The following is a 20105-nucleotide window of genomic DNA, read 5'->3' as shown; positions in this document are numbered from 1 at the left end:
TCCTTCCCATTTTAACGCTGCTGCAAAAAATCGCAGGGATCATCTCGCCGAGCGGGATATGATGTTGCAATACTCGAGACTTGCGCTTTTAAAAGGCCTAAACAGTCAAACAAATCATAAAAAATCCGCGTAAAAAGCAGCGCAATTTACTCTGTGAAATATGAGATTGATTTATACCTGTTAAACTGAAAGAAAGCGTCGCAAAGAATTCTCAAATAACTTCTTTGTAAAGCCGTTTCAATGACGACCGATTTCTGTGTTTTTCTTCACATGAGTTTTAACTAAATTATTTTTTGAGCACTTTCAAACAACCCTGTGAAGTTTGAAAATGATTTACCTCTTAGTTACTGAGTTTTTTAATTTCAAATTTCAGTTATTTTATATTAAGTAGATACGGACTGGAATCAAAACTGATAGTTTCGAGTTGGTTGTTTGGATATTGAAGATGAATAAAGTGTTCAGGACGGGAAAAAAATATTGAATAACGTAAAACAGATACGCAGAAATGATGATTCAAATTTAGGTAAATAAAAAAAAAAAAAAAACAAACAGTGCGATTGTAATATTGTTTAAGTTGTATACTTGGCAACGTTGTGCAAGTTTGCACATTACGCGCTGTATTCAGATTTATTTGTTTTACGCTGTTTAGATATGGTATGGCTAAAACGCTTAATGTTTATTTTTTTAATCAGGTTTTTTTATATGATAGAAATATGTTATAATTTATATATATATATATAACGAGGTAAGCGCCGAAGTTTCAAGTATAATACAACAACACAAGAAAATCACGCGACGTTGTCAAATTTATTTTCCGATCATTTTACCCAACTACCAAAAATCGCTCCCCTCATTATTGCGAACTAATTTCTGCGAACGATAGACAGAGAATGGATGTAAAGAATATATTTTCGGTCATGGAACTGGTCGCAGGATTCCCCCAGGGACCGTGCGAAGGGAGGCCGGGATCGGGAAGGGCGGCGATGCAGGACGAGTCGTTCGGACCATGAATTAGCCAATATGTCTGCCGTTAGCTAAATCACTATGATTTACCGACGAATCTCGGGTAGCATCTACGGGCCGTACCTCCGCCGCGTAACTCCGGCTCGTTGCGGGGGTGGTGGCCATCCGTCACCCCGTGCGAAACAAAAGCTGGGTGCAGCCGGGCTGCCTACATTATTAGAGCTCCCGCTCTCGCTATCTACCTGCAGCCCGCTCGCTGTGTTTCCCCTCTCCCACATCCTCCTCCCCCTCCGACGACTCCCCGAGGATCGTGTCACTTCCTGGCCACAGCTGCCGGTGTCTACGATCACGTTCTCACGTGCCCCCAATTACACCCCTCAACGCAACACCCCCGAGCGAAGCGAGAGGGTGGGATTCCGGACGAGGATCGCTCGTGTAGTTGGATGTTTGATAAAATTGTATTTCCTTGGGAATTTATGCCTGGAATGGAAATGAGGGGTTTTCGGGGTGGTTTCATTCGTATTAGCGTTTTTAACTCGAGATCTTTTATCACGGTTCGGACGAACGAAGGCGCGAGTGCCACGGGATGAAATTTTGCAGTCGAAGTTGCGCCCACGCTTTACTCGGGATTTTATTCCTTCTTCTTCTACTCCGCGTCACGGACAACCCGTGGAACAATATCTATACTCGTACAAAGGATCGAAGAAATTTATTTTCAATACAACTTCTCAACGCCTTTCAAAACTTTCCGCTGTACCAACTGCAATCGAATGAAAATCCTTCCTTCCCAGCTGCAACTTCATGCACCGCGAGGAATAATCCTGGCTCGGATCGGGTCTCGTTGTTCTTGGCAGGTGCAGAGGCTACGCGAAGCTTGGAAATTCGCCGCTGTAGCATCCCAAATCCCGGCAAACAGGATCAAGCCGAATCCTGATTTGTACGATCGTGGGAAACCGCGTTAATTGCTGACGTAGCGAAACTCCGGATTCGGTGTTCTCAACGAAACGTACCTATACTATTAACCGGCGACTTGAGCTTGGGTCCGAATTTAGGGGTGCGAGAAAAAAAAAAAGAAGGGAAAAACGAAAGCAACGGCGGCGAGTAACGTTAACACGGAAATTTAGGGCTCGGTTGTATCAGCGATAGAAAGACGTTCGAATCTCGACGGGCCGGAATACGGACAAGGTAGGGAGAAGATGAAGACGAAGAAGCCGCGTGGCCGCGCTTCGAGGGGATGAAGGGAACGAAGGGAATGGCGGAAGGCTTAGGGTCGGCTAACGAGGACTAACTCGGGTTGTTACGCGGTGGCTCCGCGGCATCGGAGTTCAAGAATCGGGCCACTGTTCGACTGCCCTGCGGGAGAGGGTGAAGGGCGGAAGGTTGGCGGCGGGGGAGGTGGAGGGCCGCGAGGAAAGGGGCTGCGGGATTCCTCGGTTTAAATCCTAACTAACCAATCGCACCGAGTTGATCGAGTTGAAGCCAATCAGCGCCTAATTCATACATTCGTATTCGCGAAATGCCTCTCCCCCCCCCCCTTCCCCCCAGGCACCCCGGGTCCCGATTCCACGCAACCGCGTTTCTTCCTGTCTACCCGACCGCCACCGAGTGTAATAAACTGTTCTGTTTTCTCTCAGCATTTTAACCAAATTGACTCGCCGCCGTTCCGCTTCCACCCCCGCCTTCGGCCCCTTCGCCCCTTCACCCACCACTGCTCCCGATTCTCGGATGATCCCAGACGCCGAGGCACTCGGCGCATAGCCTCGATCACCGAAGAATCAATCCGGGTTAGGAAAGAGGAACACGTCCGGAATGAAATATCTCGTCCGCTTTCCGCTATAACCGAGTACGTGTTTCCGGCCGCCGAGCTTTCGGGGGCCCGGTTTTCCAGCTCCGACTGCAATTCCGGAGAGCTTTCGAAAAGCCTCGCGCAAGGACGACCAGAAATTGTCAACCTATCGGCGGACTCGATTCGTCGAAATAAAGTCCCCGCGCTTGTAACCGGAACGAATATTTCTAAACGATCAAACTCGACTTTGGACGCGTCGAGGTTGGATTAACGCGGTGAAATTAATAGGCAGGCTATTTGCGGTGTAAATCAACTCGCGCCCGGCTCTGTCCCTCGAAATTAAAGGAATCCGGTTGATCTATAGAGGCGCGAGGGTTAGGACGAGCGAGCTTTCCATCCCCCTCGTATAACCCATTCCAAAAGCTCACTTGGCACGGACTTTTGTTCGCTCGCTCTCCCCCGCAGCATTGTCCAACGATCAATGGATTTTTCTTTCGCCTCCAAATTTTTTTTCCCCCACTTTTTATTTCGCTCTGTTATTTGTTTTAATTTTAATTTTGTTTAAAATCCCTTTTTCGCTACTCTCGTTTTTGTTACACTCTTATTTTCCGAAACTCTGCTACCCCTGCGAGTAGGTGCTTGTTAACAGTATAAATATACGGTTGCTGTATACATATGTATAAATATTTGCGTACACGTAGACCATGTACGTACAACCGAGCTTTTATCCTCACTTGCTATAGTCGGCGGGTATAAGTATACCTACCTATACGCGTTATACAATTGTCCGTTTTTCGGTCCGTGCTTGTATTGTTTACACACGTGACGCCTGTGTAAATATTACTCGAGCTTTATACTTGTTTATACATGGCCGAATGAACAAATTATTTTAGTTATTCGGGTATAACGTGTCCGCGTACATGCGTCAAGTTCCAAGAGCTTTGTGCGTCCGCCTTTATCGTTTTGCGATACTGCGCGTAATTGTTCCCCGTGACTTGGTTCTTAACGAACCAGAGTCACTGCTGAATTTTTCTACGTGATTTTTCTTTCACACCAACTCCCTGGCGTGAGTTTGACTTGCCGCAAGTCGGTTCGGCGATGAACTTGATTAAACTAGAGCTGAGAGTGAGTTTGTTTTTTCCTCGTCTATCCATCCATTTTCTTCTTTCACGTCTTCTTCCAGCAGTCGATATCTTTCTTCCTCGGAGGGTAATAAGAAAAAGGCCGATGAGAAGCAAAAGTTTGACCCTCCGCGGGGGACTTCGATCAGCGGCGCGTTGTGCGGACGCATAACGAAAGACTCGATCCGCAACAATTCCTCTACTCACCTGGGTGAACCCGCGGATGTAGTCCCGGTGAAATCGGCCCTGAGTAAACTGTAGCGTAAATAACTAAGGAAACGCCTCTGGCTACGGGTGCGGGACCATTCCGGATTCCCTTTCACGCGCACGGGTTCGGAAACGGGGATCAACGGCGTGCACGGAACTCGCAGGGGCGGAAGGAGGATCCCCATCAACACTCTCTTGCCGCCGATTTCCATTCAGCCAATGACGCTCCGAATCGTAGAATAAATCCGATCCCCGGCTTCGACCCCTCTCCAAAACTTTTACCCCCAACTCTCCGGCGCAGGGATTCTCAATTTTTATCCGACCCTTTCGAGCGACGAGGCCGCGTCGCGACGCTAAGTATAATAAATCCCCCGGCAGACAACGCGTCCATTTTCCGTTCTTCCGCCGTGGGATCGTCAGCTTCTAGGGAACTAATCAGAGGGCCGTGAAATTGTTTGGAAAGTAAAGAAGGCCGGGGTTAAACTGGGACGTGCGGTTCTACGCTTTCTCAGGATTTTGCGTAGCGCCTACCTAACCTGAAAAATTTCAAACCCCGCCCACGGCTCGCGGAGGTGACAAAGAACCGTGTCGCTAGCACTGGGGAAGATTAATATTCGAGCTCGAGGAACTATTGTGCGCCGATCCAACGACCGAGCCGTCGTCTCTCGGTCCCCCCGACGCCCTTCGATCGGTCTGAACGAACTCCCCGAGTGAACCGGAAAGGGGCGCCGATCAACCCTTGCTTTTCGGTTGCGGACGTGTGGGTGACGGAATATGCGAGGGACGTTCATTTTTTTCGCTACCGACATTTTTCACCCCGTAGAGTGGTAACGCGTAAACAATATTTCACCGATCAGCGATTACGTAATTACAACGACTAAAACCTGCTTCTCTTTTGGCTCTGTTTCAGAACACTACCACATATTCGTCGGCGACCTAAGCCCGGAAATCGAGACCCAGACACTGAGGGAGGCCTTCACCCCTTTCGGGGAGATCTCGTAAGTCCACTTCAGCTATCCTTATTAAGGATGAGTTAGCCGGGACCCCGGCTGTACGATATATAGCAGTACTTACGCCGTGGCTAGATAAGGCCGAGCATATTGCCCACCTTCCCCCTTGACAATATCCACAACCGCGCACGAGGCGTGCGCCATTATTACACTTTGACCAAGAGTTGTGCCCGAATATCACACCCCGACTAGCCGACCCCCCCGGACGACTCGGCCTCGCGGAATATCGACCCTCTCTGCGCCATGCCACCGCAGATTTAACGCTGTTGGTGACTGTGTCCTGCCCCGCAATCATTCCCGATTAAGGAGCCGCTGACGGACCAGTCCGCAAAGCGTGGAAATTTTCCGCGAAAAAGGAAAAATGGGGGAACGGAGGGTGGTGGGAGAAAATTTAGAGAAAGAAAAAGGTGAAGAGATAAGTTTACATTTTCGGTCAATTGAGGAGAGCTCTGAACGCGTTGTAAAAACTTTCCCCACTTTTTGTCTTCTTCTTGGTTTTTCTCATTTGTATTGTTTTTTTTTTTTTTTTTTATCAATATATTGTATATTTACGTACATCTATCCTGCTGCTGGAATTCGAGTTGTATAAGTTAACACTTGCGGATGGAAGAACGCCGGGATCAGTGCCGAATTCAGGGGTGGAAGCCTCTGACTTTCCGCTTGCTCGCTAAGCGGGGGGCCGAAAGTTCACCCCAAGATTCTTCTCACCCTGGCGTTCCGAACTCTCGGACGACACTGTCTACTCTCGGCTTGCTTCTTCCTCGACTGCTTCAATCGAACTCCCTGCGTGTCACACGCAAGCTTTGTTAACGAATCTTGAACCTGTTCCTCCGTCCGTCTGAACCGGAAAATGGTCCAACAAGGAGGTGAAAAATCGAAGCAATTAACGGCTGCAAGAATAATTTAAGATTCATATTCTCGGGGTAGAATTAATAATAGATCGATTCGATCGTCCGTTAGGAACTGAAAATCTTGATCGGATTGAGGGTAAAAAAAATTTTGCCGAAGAACGAATCGAAAAATGAGTATTGGCGATGGAATTGTTCCGAATCACCTCCCATTATCTGCATCGCCAGAACGTGTCTAACCGTAAATTTGCACCGAGCTGGTGTACGTTGTACAGGGATATAATAATATATCAAGTACAGAATTCGCTCTCCTCGTCTTCCGCTCTCGCATAGGTTATTCTATTTTATTTTACTTTTTTCCTCATTTCATTTCTTTTTTCGTTTTGTGCAAAATGCGTACCGATATATTCGCGTTTGAACGCGTGAGCGCACATCATAAATGTGAAAAAGACTGCCAGAGCGAATTTCACTCCGGTATGCGGGCCAGTTTCAATTTGGCTTTTTATCGCACCGATACATCTAAAGCACCGTGTTACGCGGGGGGAATTTATAAAATGAGGGGGGTCGCTCTTCCCCGTTTGCTCCCGATCCTGGAACGCTAAATGAAGAAATTTCAGCCACTTTGGGGGTGGGAATCGCGTGAAATCAACCACAGTCCCAGTTCTTCGAGGCGCCGAAACCGACCGCAGCGGCACATTTGTACCTGACAAAATTAGCCTTGATAACAACATCGAGTGACTAATCTCGGTCCTCTTTTACCGGTAAGTCGAAGTAAAAATTTCGATCCTCTCGGATCCGCGCGCCGAGTTTCCTTCTTTTTCCAAACGCGCGCCGCGCTTCAGAGATTCAACTTTTTCCCCTTCCGAATTCCTTCCAAGAGCCATTCTTCCTTGCTCTCCGGGATATCGGCACCTCGCGGGTTATATTCTCGTTATCGATTCCGCGGGATCGAAAAGTTCCCCATATCCCGTAGGTACGGTATTAAGTGGCAGTGATTTTGCGGCGAGTTTCATCGGGCCAGCGGCGTCCGCTCGGCTGCGATTCCTTCGCGGAGGAACGTCGACTTTCCTCGACTCGACTTGGCTACTTTTTCCTTTTCTCCCTCTTCTTCTTTTTCTTCCTTTTCTTCTTTTTATTCTTCTTCTTCTTCTTCTTCTTCTTCTTCTTCTTCTTCCCGTCGACCCATTCTGTACATGAAGCTTGCACGCGCGTCTCCGGGGCTTCCGAGAGATTATTGCCGGCGACGGACGCGCCGCAGGTGCTTCACCCCAAGCACCCTGCGGGAACGTGCGATCGTAAAGGAAGAATTGACGAGGCAGAAGGATCGGCGGAGGAGGAGCTGCCGCTGCAGTTCCCTCGGGCAGAGGAACGACGCGACGTCGCTCGAATTGAACTTCGGACAAATTCGTCCTTCGGCGTCCGTCACTCGGCCAGGACCTGACATTCCGCGTCCTTGCAGTCCTTGCAGTCCTTGCGGGTGCTAGCCGAGCGATTAATCTCGGACGGTGAGTGTGTTTACCGTCACGGCTGTAGTAAAAAAAGCTGCCGGTGAATCCCGCGGAAAACGCGAGCTTCGCGGAAATGAAACTGCCCGAGAAGAGGGCGAATAATTTAAATAAGTACGGTGGGAAAAAGGGGTTGCAAAAAGGTAAAAAAAAAAAAAATAAAAAATAATTATAATAACGGTAAATAAGTACTCTTGGCGGGAATCGGAGATGTTTTACAGAATTTTCATTTCTGAGCATCGGCGCTATCGATTATTGCCACCCCCGTTGTCCGCGCCTTTTAGCTTCCGTTTTAGAGACCCACTTGCGGCATGCGTACCTCAGAGGATGAGTCGCAACCCTCCGTTTCACCTGACGCTTTCACCCCTTTCGTAACGCTCCAACCTTTTTATTCTCAATTTGCGATTCGAATCCGAAAGGCCGGGTCGCTGTTTCGATTAGTCGTTCGTCATCCGTCACCGCTTGTATTAATTAAAAATACATGCGCGTGTGCTTCCGTCTTTCACGGTTGCCCTGAGGATTGTTGTTTTTCGGGTTCAAAGCGAAACGAAAAAGAAGAAAAAAGAATCGCAAGTAAACAGAAAAACGCACGCGCGGAAAGAATAGCCAGTGTACGTGTATTTTTAATTTTCGTTTGCCAATTAAATTGCTCTTCATTGACTGAGAGAGCGAAACTGTTGCCAAAGTTACGCGTCGCGTCGCCCCGTGTTTTGATCTCGCTCTGCACCGTTCAACTTCAGCTTGTATTCATGTGCAGTTCAAGTTGTCGTTGAACAACTCTTCAGCCTGTAGTAGCTGGTGTAACGTAATATTTCTCTGCACGTTGTGTCTATATCTATATCTATTCAAAATAAATCCGATAAGGAAAATAAACTAGAAATGTTGAGGGAGAGTTAAGGTGGAACTTTCGCTGCTTTCAAACTGGGCATCACTGCAGTGCGGGATGCACTTGCTCTTCGCTCTTGAAAACTTGCTTCGAGCTCATGTATTTTCACAAGATATGACCGCTAATAGTTCGCAGACATTATCTACGATATTTAAGTTATTAATCGATTTCTATGAAATCGGACTTGATTGTGCACGTTATAAAAATTTAACTATTTCTCCGAGACTTTTAGATTATGCGAAAAAATATAAATGTTCATGACGAACATTTATTTTTTCGGAATATTCTCACCATACATCGGCGGAAAATGTATCGTTTTTAAAGACAACAATACTGACTTTACGAATGAAATTCTTTTTCACGTGAAAGCGGTTAATTATTATCTCGTTGTGAACGACGAAAGTGTAGAATTCCGTTACAAATATACTTACACATGTATACGAGGTCAAGGATTATAGATCCATACATGTTTAGAACACATTTTGGTACCTGAATTTGAAGGTAAAAACGTAAAAAGAGATCAATCAGCAGCCTGACACCGCAAACCCGTAGAAGCGGTGCAACTGGAATCGGAAACCCGCGAAACCAATCAACGGATTCCGATTTCACGGTCAGGAATATCGTGGAGCTGTACGCTGCGTGTAGTAAATATAGATATGAAAGGACAGCCTGCAGCTCGGTGCAGAGCTGCATCGCATACCGTGTAAGAAATATCGCTGAACTCGATCTCGACGCTTCGTTGGCTAAAAGTCGATATTTTTCGTTATTGCGAGAATCACCAGAAACACGAGATTTAGCCAATTATTATCATTTTGACGTGCTAAAATCGGTCTCATTGGAAATATCGATATAAAAAATACTCGGAGTGTTAACGAAAACTCAAATTATACCGTAACTTATTTTTATATCATTTTAAAAAGGTAAAAAATCTATCAGATCCATTCGATTTCACTCCAAGATGGTTCATTTTATTCAGAAGACTATTCTCTGCAGATTCACTGGAACGAGTCTCATTTTTTTTCTTTTGGTATCGTGAAATGTTCAATTTTTACGATACTGCACCGATATCGATATTACTGTCAGCGAATTCCAATGTTGAATTGACTACTCAAGAGGAAAGAAAAAATTAAAATTTGATTGGTTTTGTAGAAAAAAGTCACTCCGAATAAAATTACCCATCGTAAAGTGAAATTTAAAGAATCCGTTCTTCTCTTTAAGTATCTTAAAGCGATTTGGAGTGAACCTTTGTTTATATGACTTTCACATTTTTGCATTGTTGTATTTCTAAAGGGATATCCATAGCTAAAAAACATAATAATTCGATGAGTACTGAACGTAAGGCTATACCGTAATAAAATTGTTTAAAAGTGTATCGATTTTCATCCAACAAATTCGTACTCAAATGGCTGCGCAACTGGAATCGCAACCCTCTACCACCCATGAAAGGGGTGATGGTCCCGACTTACGACACACGGAGGCCTCGTTACTTCGAGAACTTCTTGCGTCGTTGGTGAGAGAAGAGAGGAGTCATTATCATATGGCAAAAGGTAGCCGGGACTTCGGGGAGTTTCGGAATGGCCACGCATCCGAGATCAAGCCTCGTTGTCGTTGTTAACGTTTAACTGCATCGAGAGATTAAAAGTTCAGCGAAAATTTCAATACAAGTACATTTCTCCGATTGAAACTTGGACACCTTCTCTTCACCCCGCCTCGTTCCGTACGATCTCTCTCCCGTAATTTGCTCATCTCCCGAATTACAGCTTCTCAGAACCTCCTCGGATCCTGCTCCAGACCTTCGAGATTGAGATCCTTGCCACCGGAAGCGCTCGCTGGGAGAAAAGAGGGGGAATTTTCAGCCCTTTTGAGAGGCTCGCAATAACGAATCGTCGCGAACAGCAATTAATAAAGAGGCTTCGGGAAACCCGCCGGCTAGGCGCTCGATTCTGGAATAAGGTGCGTACTCGACAGATATATCTATATTGGGTCGATCTTTTTTCCTTTTCTTCTTATTTTTACGTACTCGTCGGAAAGTTAGTTTTAGCCTCAAACGAAGCCTCGTGGAACGGAAACTTGGTAACGAAATTCTAAAAGGTGACTCAGCCTGTTCGAATATTTCAAACACTAGCCGAAATATCTCGAAAATTATACAAGTCGGAAAGTGGTGTTTGGTTTCATTTTGTAGATAATCGGATATTCTATAAAAAGGGTCGAGACTATTATATACCTAAATTGTCATCTTGTTTTAGATACGATCGTTGAAAGTTGAGTACATCGAATAAATGAACTATGCTTGTTACCATGCAAATTTTTGTCTCACACACACGTGTAGTCACGTCATTTTTTAAACAACATTTGATTATCTACAAATTGAAACCAAAAACAGCTTCCCAACTCGTATAGTTTTCGAGATATTTCGGTTAGAGTGTTTGAAAAGTCCAAACCGAATGAAGTCGACTTTCAGAATTTTACAACCGAGTTTCCGTTTCACGAGACTTCGTTTCGGACTAAAAACCAACTTTTTGAAGGGCACGTAAGAAATAAAGTAAAAGAGGTAAAAAAAAAAAAAAAAAAAAAACGGTCTGATGTAGGTATATAATGTGTATAATACATTACCCACCTGCGAAACCTTTCAAGATGCGATACATCCATTCGTTGGATAAGAAAAACGCATTGAATTAGCGGGATCTCGGGGCAGACTCGTTTGGGAAAATTTATGTGTCGTTGTGTCAAGTAGCAAATTTAGAATCGGCTGCTCGTAAACTCCTGCTGCAGAAGCCGATGGCTTCATGCTCTGCGAAAGCGAATCAGGCGAATTTTCAAACTCGCGCTAACTACCTAATACCTGCAACTCTGGAATCATCCAAGTTGCTGCCAGTATTTCAACTTCTTCTCCGCGTCTCTTTATATCCCGCAGCTTCTGCAAAAGAAATTTGAACTAAAAATCTTGGGAAGAAAGTTCGAACGTTGTTTTTAACGCCTTTTCCCCGTTTCTTGTGGATGTTTGTTTTCTTTTTTTTCTTTCTATCCTTTTAATTTAATTCTCCTTCAAACGTCGATGGAAACGACGAAATCGGCGAATTTCCATTCGCCTCGAAAGATGGTCGGCATTATCGCGGACCGTAGGCTCGGGTATTCGGCGAGTCGCGTCATTTTCTATTCCCTTTGTACACCCGCCTTGAGAAAGTTCTCTCTTTGCCTCCACCGAAGGCTGTCGGCTGTTGGCTGTCAGGACGGTATAGATTTGCGAGGCGGCGAGATCCCGGGATGAAATTGGACCATCCAAAAACACTTCACGTACAGCCCTTTGAAGTTTGATATACAGACTCCCCGTTCCGGGCGAATCAAACCCCGGGAAATCAGGCGCCCGGGAAAATCGGCGTCCACCGGGGCCCGGTGCAATCCTCCTCCGGGTTTTCGGGATCGCGTGCGGCCCGCTTCCGGCCGACCTCGGACCCCTTCGAGATCCGGTTCAAACCCCCGACTCCACGTACGTGGCGCCCCGGGATTCCGAATGTGCGGTCACCTGATTTATCGCCTCTCAAGATTATCATGCCTCCAACCCCTGTCCCATCCTCGCGCCGCGTTGCTCTCCCTGAATTCTAGATTCCGCATTACGCCGACGGCCCCGCAGTCATCCAGAATCCGAAATTGCCGCTCAGCGGCGCTGATTTATAAACCGTTTCGTCAAACTCGAAGCTAAATAGATTAAGTCGAGAAAGAGAGTTTGGAACGTCTGTTCGCAAAATCATGAAACTCGGTTAATAGAGCTTAATTCGGAGTCAATTTACAAACGTCAAAAATATTCTTACGAGCTGTCGAATGTTTTTCAAACTCAAAAAAAGTCTTACTCGTCATGCGTAATTATTTAGTGGGCATTTTACACGAATTAATCCAAATCTTGCATGATTGCGTAGACTTGAATTCACAAGATTAAGTTGTGAATTTCACAGCGCATTATCAGGAATTTCGGAGGAAATGACACGAGGTTTTTATACGTTCAAGTTTTGAGGCGGGTCCGAGGAATGCGCATCCTTTCTACTTATTCTGTAATTTTCTTCGCGGCATTCCCCCGGCGAACGTTGCAGGGAGTCTGACCGACTTGGGACGTTGTTAAAGCTTAAATCTTGCCGGTTCTCGACGTCCGAATTCCCTGCCCTCGTCCTCGCCCCGCGTGCGTCTGGATTCCCTCCAAAGAAGATAAACAGACCCCATAAACCTTCTTTGTTGCCTCGACCACCGCGGCAGCCGCGACCGTAAGAAGCTGGGAAAATATCCTGGAGTCGCATTTCGAATTTGCGTAAATTTGCGACACGTTTGCATTTCCGGTGAATTCTGGAAATGCAGGAGCTTAATTATAGATAACAAAATAAGCGGCGATTAACGAGGAGGGGGAGGAGGAAAAGGGGAGAAAAACGCTGGACGGCGCAGCTGGATAAAGCGACCCTTATTACGAAGCTCATCTTTATCCGGAAGGAGAAGCGATCGGACAAGACTGAGAGAAGTTGATCATACTTTTCGGGGCTGCTCGAGGAGTTGGGGAAAAGAGAGAAAGTGGCTGAAAATTCTTCCCGGGATAAAGATCTCCGGGGAGAGAAAGTTGCACGCGGTCGTTTGCAAAACTAATTGAGAGGCACGGCCGCCTTTTATGCGGTGTCAAAAGTTTTTGTCAACGTGAGCTTGGAGGAGAGATAGTTTACCCCATGGAATTTAGCCGAAGTGAAAGCGAGCCCGCGAATACTTAAGATTAGATTCAACCAACGACTGTAAAACTACCGAACCTCTGCCGCGGTCATAAAATGTTGGTTTTAACGCGCCGCTACTGCCAGCAATAAACTCCGGCTTACAATTAGCACAATGCCACGCGCAAACGATTAATATTGAACGTCCGGCAATGACGGGCAGGGTGAAAATTAATCTCGATGGTTGGATTTGCAGGGACACGTGTACAGGACCTTTCTCTGGTTAGACAAAAAAGTAATTCGGCAAGTACGATCAGCTGTCAACTGACAAGCAAACTTTTTATCCCGACAATATCGTCGGTTTTGTTTCAGAAAAAAATTTATGTATAAATTGTACAGACAGCTCACGCCGAAACGAAGGAGATTTAATTCATGCATGTATATTCGTTGCCTGAGCTGAGGACGACACAAAAGGGTGAGAAGAATGCCGAGTTGTAACAGGCGAATCAAGTTGAAGCGAAAAAAAAACAAAGAAAAAACGAAAATGTTCAGGGACGTCTGTTTCCCTTTAATCGTCGCGTCATTTGTTTTCACTTCAAATTTGCACGTGATTAAGAATTCTGAAGTTTGTGAAAACAAAATGGCAAAACGATGAGGGGGGTCACGGGGGGGGGGGGGGGGGGGGGGATAAAAAAGAAAAAAATAAACTTTCGACTCGTTCCAACGTAGCGAAAAATTCTCATATAACGGGAGAAACGTCAGCGCGACCATAAAATGCAAATACCGTTTTTTTTTTTTTTTTGATAAAAACGAAGTGATGAAAAACAAAGAATGAAAGAAAAAACAACCCCTAGAAGCGGGATGCTAGGGCAGCGAAACGTTACTTTAATAATTGTCACCCTCACGCACGGATAGCACAATTTCGAGTTGATTACAAGTTCCCATCCCCTCGTTGCGTCAGCTACGAACCCTTTTATCCGGCGGTGAATGCCACGGCATTAGTTACCTGGCAAGAGAGAAGAGAGATGGAGTGATAGAGAGATAGAGAGAGGAAGAAGCGAGAAAAGATCTGAGACACTGAGGAGAAAAATCGCATCTCACCCGGATGACAAGCCGAGCCGGATATTCCGTCGCGACCGCGTCACCTGCGGGTAATTCTTGGTTCCGAAAACTCCGGGCGGCCTCTTCTTTCTTCGGTTAAGTATCGGGAGGGGTGGAAGGGGTGGAAAAAAATGATCCCCAACCAACTCGCCCCGCAATGTAGCTGTATTGTCCTGCTCGCCCCGAGCCGCGCTTGGAATTGTTTATTACCGCAATACCGCCGCGGGTTCCGCGGGGAGCAACAAACAAAAGGCAGAGTATACCCATCCCGCTAATTACTGGGCGTTCCGCCGCCATTGACGACGCTCCTTCCCGCTCGAGTTTCAAGGCCGCGCCGCGGCGCCGCGGCGTTATCTGTCCGCTGATACATATGTACGCCTTATAATTCTACATAAGTAAATAAACAAACGGGTAATTAAACCGGGAATTGGGGCCAGGGCGTCTTGCTCGTTAGGCAATAAGAACGGCACGCAGCCTGCGAAGTTATTTCCGGTTGGCAAAAAGCGGGCGCGCTTAGCCGTCCGGCCGAGAAGCTGCTCCTTCCGCGCCCTGGGAAAACGCGGGACAACCCTCCCTCACCTAAGGACGGAACGACGAACGGCAACGCTGCTGCAGCTTCCGGGTCGCGAGGCCCTCTGTTGTCCGTCTAAAATATTCAGGCTACTCGTCGGCGCAATGATATGTATACTACTCCGGCAACGACGCAGTCTTACGTCTACTCGCCTTCCCATCCTCATCCTCATCCTCTTCCGGGGCACTTCAGCTGGTCCCAGTCGAAGCGGCCGAGTGGCTGAACTACGGCTGAAACCGTTGGAGGTACGATTTACACGAACCTCGATCATCGATCCTCGGATATGCTTGTTTTTATGCGCCAGAGGGATGATCGAAACTAAGTTGTTACTCTTGCTTCTTCGTTGCTACATTAGAAATTCAGAATCAGGCGAAACCGGGATGTGCGAAATTACGATCACCCTTTATTGCACTGTTTTAACGCGTTGGAAAAGAAAAAAAAAGAAAACTCCGTTTTGCCGTATCGCTGGAGTTTCGAAATTTTATGGACAACAACGGACGAGTTGTATAATCGCTTGAGGGGGAATTTCGCTAGACGGAAACACTACGTCTTGAATACGGAGGTATGAAAGTGCCCGGAACTGCTGTTTCGCAGAAATTGCGACACCAGTCTGTCTACAAGAGCCCGAGGCTGCTCGGCTTTCGACGTGGGCGGGGAAAATATTTTCGAGCTTCAATATCATTTTTTCTAATCTTTTATTTTTATTTTCATTTATTTATTGATTTTTTTTACAAATTGAAATTTTGTCAATAGTAATATTCGTATTTTAATAACCACAAAAATTAATTTTCACGATGAAAGAGAAAAAGAGGGTGAATATACATCGTGTATGAATAACGAGAAGCAATCTCTCGCGCAACTGTTGACAGACCGAGACTGTATTATATTTTTCATCTATACGTGCCGCGCCTTTTTGTCGTGACAAGTATCCGCGACGCGACTTGAAATTTGATAATCCTCACTCACCGCGGATGAGAAAAGGAAAAAAGTAAAAGAGAGATAAGTAAATAGGAAGCTTGATTCCTCGAGGAGTGAAACGGAATGAAAATAAATATGAAAAAGAAAAGAGAAACTCGGAGAGACTTCGGTAACTTTGCAACGAGGAATTGAGCCGTCAGAATCGGTCCGTCTCGAGAGAGAGGATGCCGCCCCTGACTAAGGGAAGAAAGACGGTACACAATAGCAGGTACAAGGTGGGAGGAAAACAGATAGCTCTTTTATTTTTATGTTATACGCGTGCGTGTATTCCCGCGAGCTTCGCGAAGCGCGGTGGTGAAAATTCGTGAGCGTAGATCACGGAGCTTGAACGTGCGCGGGGAGCCAGAGTGAAAATTTCGGAATAAGACAAGTTTGAGAAATTTTCGAGGGTGGAAAAAAATATCCATTCGCCGGTTGCGTCGTCGCATCCTCGAGAATTACCGATGCTACGTGAAGAGGGTATCGGGCACGTGGAAATACAGATTCATAAACGTGGCTCTGCGAAACGACTCGATTTCGCAACACGGATTCACCGTAGAGACGATGCTGAATATACGTGCAGGTATTGGATGATCAGGTGTCACGGAAATTTTGGAATATTGAGTTTCTTTACAGGCATCACGGCCAAAGTCGCACCAATTCCATATTCACGTTTGAATATCGTCAGCCAACTTTTCACGAGCCTTTCGCCTATTTCATCGACCTCTGGAGACTTTTCGAAGAGGTTTCGACCAGGCAGTTTAATCCTAAAGAACGAATATTCGTCTCCACGGACTACGGACTGCGGAAGTTAAGGTTCGCAGGTGATGCGAAGGATGCGGTCGGGAGGCTATTTCGAGTCGGTCAATGCTTCGTCCATTCCTCGATCGACCCTCGGTCCAACTTCGGAAGCTTTCAGGGATCCGTCGTTTTCGGACGCGCTAGGGCGGCGAAGTTTAGCCTTTTCAAACACGTTCCTGGGTTTAAATATTCCCGCCATCGCGAATCCCTTTGACGCGTACTCACCCCCATTTACCCTGATTCCCGGGTAGTTGTGCACCTAGGCTATGCGGAGAAATGCGGGGGAAATTGCACCGACGCTCGTTCAAACGGCCATCGCATCGGTTCTGGTCGGGCAAATAGATTCCGCCGCCAAAGGGAAGCAAGTGATTCCCCCGCATCGCTGCGAAAACTGTCCGCAGATATCCCTCGTGCATTTCGCCCGTCATTCCAGCAGTATTTAACTGTCGGCAGAACGCCGCCTACCATGGATTCCCGCTTCTCTCTTCCCCGCCGCGATCCTTCGGTCATTGATCATACGACTCTCCGGGTACGGAGAGCGCAGGAAATGTGGCAGAAAACTCAGATTCATACTAACATATAACGAGTACGCTGATCGAATTTTTCACTCCTCGTGGAAAGTACAACCTCTGAGTGACTGTGATCAAGAAATTTTGCGCTGTACGATTTGAATGTGGGAATATCTTTTCTGCACTTGGTGGAACGTTGATGCAGCCCTTATCACCTTGGCGATATTTGCCGATAGTTTGGATATTCCAGTTACAGGAAAAACTTGGGTTCGCTAATACACCTGAATCAGTTTTGATCGACGATGCGAAAGATGATCGAGAGCTCAAGCTTCGACTGAGCTTCGATGTAAGAAAAAAAGGGAAACTATTATACAGGTCAGCGCGATGCGTAACCCTAAGATAACAAAAACAAAGGTCAAGCTTAACCGATCAAAAACTCAGGCAGCTCCTCCGATCCCTGGTTCGAAATTTCTTCCCCATTATTTTTCCCCATTGATTCGTTTTGACTGCTTGAAGATTCTTCGCTAACGTAAGAACTGAGAATGAGACAGAACCCGCAACGGGGGTTCGGATCGCCTGTAGGATGCGGTTTTCTTCCCCACGGGGTAAGTCGGCCAGTCGTGGTTTGGCAAGCCAGGTTACTCCGAGTGTGGTTTAGGCTGCAGGCTTTCGGCCGTTGTTGGGGGGGGGGGTTGAGAAGAAAGGCGGCCGTTTGGACAATCGTCGTGAGAGTGGAAGCGGATAAATTCGGGAAAATTCCAATTGCCAGGGCGACGCCGAGCCGCTGTCCTCGTCGGCTGTACGATCGAAATACTACCTCCAGCCCCTTGTTTCTGGGGCGCCAACTCGGCGCCGCCGCCTCCTTGGCTTTCTCCAAGACCGCAGAATCCTTCCCTTCCTCCTCCCCCCCCCCCCGAAAATGCACGAAGAATTCACGCTCAGAGTCGCAATTACACGCCTGCCGTTCTTGCTCCATCCTCGGCTGCTCTGCTATGCACCCCTGACTTCCGGTTACTCGGTGGGTCCTCATATTTCGGACGTCCAGGTCAATTTTATAATGCTGTCTCATGCAATTGGATATTTCTCGATACTCTGTGGCCAATTACAAATGATAAAATTCGACATTGTATTCATTCTCACGTTCTTATAGGTTCAGACACCGTGCCAGAGTTGTGCAATATTTTTTTCCGCTACGGTTTCCCTTCACCCATTTTCTCGCCGTATCCTCCTACCTCTGGGGAAAAATGATGAAAAGACGTTGAGATTACGTTAGTTACGTCGTAATTGGTGAAGTAGTATGGCGTGAAGGAGGGCGGGGGTCATTTCGTAGAATCTCCCACGATGAGGGGTGAAGCGGTGAATCCTCGGGGCGAATAAAGGTTGAGAATAAGAAGAAGAAGAAGAGGAATAAGGCGCACAGTCGGGGAGCAAACTCGGATGCAGTTGAGCAGAGAGAAAAAAATTAGAGAAGAAAAATCTCAATGCTGGAAGAAACCCATCGAGCGAGTTTGCCACGGTTAATTCGGCTGCAATTTGAAGAAACCCGCGAACAAAGAAAGAAAGATAGAAAGAAAGAGTCGCGGTATTATCTGCGGATTTATCCAGCGCCGGCTGGAGCGGAAACGTCGATGACTCCAGATCTCGAATGTACCCACGGCTGGACACGTGCTTGAGATGACCAACTCTGATGTGAGTTGGAAAGCGCGAAAGCAATGAGCCGGATTGCCCCGCCTATAAGGGTAGCATAAAACCTGAATGGACATGGCAATTTCCGATTCTGCATAAAAGAATCCATCCATCTTCGGCGAAATTTGTTACCCCAGGTTAAAGGTATACCTTTACATGTACTGCTGACCGAACGTCGGTCAAGATAAGAACGAAACTTCGCGTAAATGTTGCCAGAGGTGATTTTCCACGATTCGCGATTACCGTTTTCCACTTGTGGAAATACGGCGAAGGGAGAAAAAATTGCGCCGAAGAAACACGCTTTGATTACACCTATTTCGAGTCTGGGTTCTAGATTTCAAATTTTGATTTCTTCTGCCTAGCTAATAAATGAAAAAATAGTTTGTTTTTGTAGAAACCAGAACGATATTTCGGATTTTAAGAAAAATTACCTATTTTCTCAAACAATTATTGTAAATAACAATTGAGCAAACTTCAGTTTTGCATTTCAGTTACGTTTATTCGAAAACAATAATTAATGGGAAAATACAAATGCAAAAGAATTGATAGACAAAGTTCAAAAATGAATATTCTTCGTATTCCTTCTATTTTCGTGTGGAATTTCTCCGAGTATCAAACCCGAAACGCAATCTTCGATCTTGCTCTCATTATACTGCCCCTGATAACGTTAATAACGATAAAGTCCATCACATTTTGATGAAAACGTTTTCCTTTTTCTTCCGAACAGGCACCCATATTAGCTGTCAACGAGAAACTTCAAGACGTATTTATCAACGTCAAAAAGATAAAAATAAATTTTACGAGTAACAAATAAAGGTTTTGGTTAATATTCGATGTGTAGAATCGAAATTTTCTTTTGTTGACCTGCGTTATTCCTTCAGCAGTGGTTCTTCGAACAAACTTCCGAAACCTAAAATCTTAATGTGTATAATACGGGCCATTTTTCCATTTTCTTATTTCACATCAGGTAGCTGATGCGCGAGAGAATTGCGACACTGTGCAAAGTTGAAAATATGCCGTCTCAGACGGAAACTCAGGCTCGAGTTTCCCCGGCACTGATGAATACGTGAAATTTGATGAAAACGTCGGGGACCGAGGCGCCGTGGCAAAGAAAGGAGGAAGCCAGCCGGCGAGGGAGAATCTTCACACCCGAAGGAACCGCCGGTGGAGGAAGGATATTAGTTTTCCCGCGTTTTGAAAAATCTCCAAGCCTGCAGGCTTTTGTCTGCCGCCTCGACGCCGTGCGTCGCCCTTTATTATTTCATTATTTGCATACCTCGTCGCCGCCGTTTGCGCCAAATTCGCAACTCCAGTTCGACACGCTTGGAAAAGATGCGCGATTTATCGTGCAAAAGTCAAAATCAAAACCAACCAGCGACGGTCCAATAATTGAAATATTTTTCAAAGAATTTCCAAAAATTCCCACCATTTCGTACTCTGATGATTTGGAATCGCGATTATCCGAACCGATGCAA

General features: G+C 46.1%; 1 protein-coding gene across 7 annotated transcripts in view; it reads left to right on the top strand.

Annotated features, from left to right (window-relative positions):
• Positions 1 to 20105, top strand: part of LOC107224420 (nucleolysin TIAR) — a 310510-nt gene that overhangs the window by 235555 nt on the left and 54850 nt on the right. For all 7 annotated transcript variants that reach the window (XM_046744107.1, XM_046744102.1, XM_046744103.1 and 4 more), the window contains one exon: positions 4988 to 5075. In XM_046744107.1, coding sequence (XP_046600063.1) covers positions 4988 to 5075 — 88 coding nt within the window. The remainder of the gene's footprint in view (positions 1 to 4987; positions 5076 to 20105) is intronic.

This window comes from Neodiprion lecontei, chromosome 6 (assembly GCF_021901455.1).
Source record: "Neodiprion lecontei isolate iyNeoLeco1 chromosome 6, iyNeoLeco1.1, whole genome shotgun sequence".
Classification (NCBI taxonomy): Eukaryota; Metazoa; Arthropoda; class Insecta; order Hymenoptera; family Diprionidae; genus Neodiprion; species Neodiprion lecontei.
This window is presented reverse-complemented; position numbering and strand designations above follow the sequence as displayed.